The 2,080-nt window shown below is 54.3% G+C and overlaps 1 protein-coding gene across 1 annotated transcript; it reads right to left on the minus strand.

The window, feature by feature from the left end:
• Positions 1–707: 707 nt before the first annotated feature.
• Positions 708–1,788, minus strand: BLOC1S4 (biogenesis of lysosomal organelles complex 1 subunit 4). The gene has a single exon (XM_047799342.1). The coding sequence runs from the start codon at positions 1,745–1,747 to the stop codon at positions 1,091–1,093; it is 657 nt and encodes a 218-aa protein (XP_047655298.1). The 5' UTR covers positions 1,748–1,788; the 3' UTR covers positions 708–1,090.
• Between the last annotated feature and the right edge of the window lie 292 nt (positions 1,789–2,080).

Below are 2,080 nucleotides of genomic sequence, written 5' to 3' on the forward strand. Positions count from 1 at the left end.
TAATAAAATTTTAAATAATTTACCATCTCAAGTAAAAGTAGGGGCACAGCTGAAATGAATCTGACTAGAAACCGTGAGGTAGTGGGTTCAATCCCTCGCCTCGCTCAGTGGGTTAAGGATCTGCGGTTGCCGTGAGCTGTGGTGTAGGTTGCAGATGTGGCTTGGATCTGGTGTTGTTATGGCTGTGGTGTAGGCCAGCAGCTGTAGCTCCGATTAGACCCCTAGCTTGGGAACCTCCATATGTCAAGGGTGTGGCCTTAAAAAAAGCAAAATAATAATAATAATAAAGTAAGAGTTCCCATCATGGCTCAGCAATTAACGAACCTGACTAGTATCCATGAGGACGCAGGTTTGATCCCTGGCCTTGCTCGGTGGGTTGTGGATCCCAGCGTTGCCATGAGCTGCGGTGTAGGTCGCAGATGCCACTCAGATCTGCTGTTGCTGTGGCTCTGGAAGGCCATCGGCTACAGCTCAGACTGGACCCCTAGCCTGGGAACCTCCATATGCTGCAGGTGTGACCCTAAAAAGACAAATAACAATAATAATAACAATAATAAAGTAAAAGTAAGCTATGGAAAACTGAATCACTATTGGGATCAAATTAACAAGGCTTTAAAGGCTCAGTTTTCTTAAGTGTATACAAGTATGCAAGTCTTGAAAAGATATTACTATTAGTTGAGCCGTAAAATAAATAAGTTCTGCCACAGTGCATACATAAATTTATTTATTTTGCTTCCTGGTCCCTACCCGCCCAAACCCCACACCAAGTAGCTTTCAAGTCTGAACTGGAAGACATAGAAAATCATGTATCCTGGAGTTCCCTGGTGGCTCGGCAGGTTAAGGATCTGGTGTTGTCACTGCTATAGTTTAAGCCACTGCTGTGGCACAGGTTCTTTTCCTGACCCCAGAACTAACGCATGCCACAGGGCAGAAAAGAAAATCTTATATCCTATGTGAGATGAAGACGTGAGAAATGAAGTGTGCAAAAAATTACTTGAAAATTCCAAACTCCAACATCGTGCAGGTCTATTAACAGCATTTTCAATTGATAATCTCAGACCGCGTCCTCTTGCAGCGCTGTGCGGCAGACTCACACCTGAGGTCTTTCGCTGCAACAGGGAAAGTGGTCTTCTGTCCGAAACACGACGGGGGGCTCGTATCCGGTCAGCTGGGATTTGCTGGAGGGCGCCTTGTTGAAGAAGGAGGGCACGCTAATTGTGTGCAGGAGTTTCCTGAATGTACTAGGGAAAGTCCCCAGCTCGGCCTCCGCCCTGGCGACATGCTCCTCCATCCTGGCCACGCTGGCGCCGATCATCCCCACGAAGGCCTCGAGCCGGTCGATCTTGCTGTAGACCCGACGCATCTCGGTGGCCTTAGCGTAAATGCGAGGCACGCCCTCGCTAACCACGTGGGAGGAGTCGCCGCGCAGCATGTCGAGCATACCCACAAACTCGTCCACCCTGGTGAGCAGATCCTCCAGGCTCGCGTCCAAGGCCTCGACCTCGGGCCGCGCCCCGGCGCTGGGCAGCAAGCAGGTGGCGTAGCCGGCGGCTGCGCGGCGCAGCAGCGGCAGGTCCCGGCCCGGCGCGCCCAGCTCGGGACCCTCGTCCTCCCACGGCCCAGAGGCGCTGCTGTGGCTCTGGGACACGTTGCCGCTGTCCCCGCTCCAAGAAGCTACCTGGGCATCCGCCTCCTCTGCCGCTGGCACCTCCAGCGGCCGCAGGAACCCAACCGGGTCACCCTCCATGGCGCGCGACGCCCAGACTTCCACCCACTTCCGGTCTCAGCGCGCATGCGCACGCATGGCACGCAGCCATACTTCCGGCCTCCACGCGCGCACTTTGCGCCGCGCAATGCCCTTGTGTCTGGTCCCTTGCCCGCCGCAGGCACGTGCGCGCGCCCGCGCCATCTCCGCTTGCAGCGGCCGGAGCACCCAGGCCCCGCGTGTACGTTCATGCTCAGAACCCTTTTTTATATTTTTGATGCTGCACCTGCATATAGAAGGTTCCCCGCTAACAGTCAAATCAGAGCTGCAACTGGGACCTGTGCGACAGCCAGAGCAACACGAGATCTGGGCGGC

This window comes from Phacochoerus africanus, chromosome 10 (assembly GCF_016906955.1).
Source record: "Phacochoerus africanus isolate WHEZ1 chromosome 10, ROS_Pafr_v1, whole genome shotgun sequence".
Classification (NCBI taxonomy): Eukaryota; Metazoa; Chordata; class Mammalia; order Artiodactyla; family Suidae; genus Phacochoerus; species Phacochoerus africanus.

Coding starts and splice junctions, on each gene's coding strand:
- BLOC1S4 (XM_047799342.1), bottom strand. CDS start 1,747: ATGGAGGGTGACCCGGTTGGGTTCCTGCGGCCGCTGGAGGTGCCAGCG.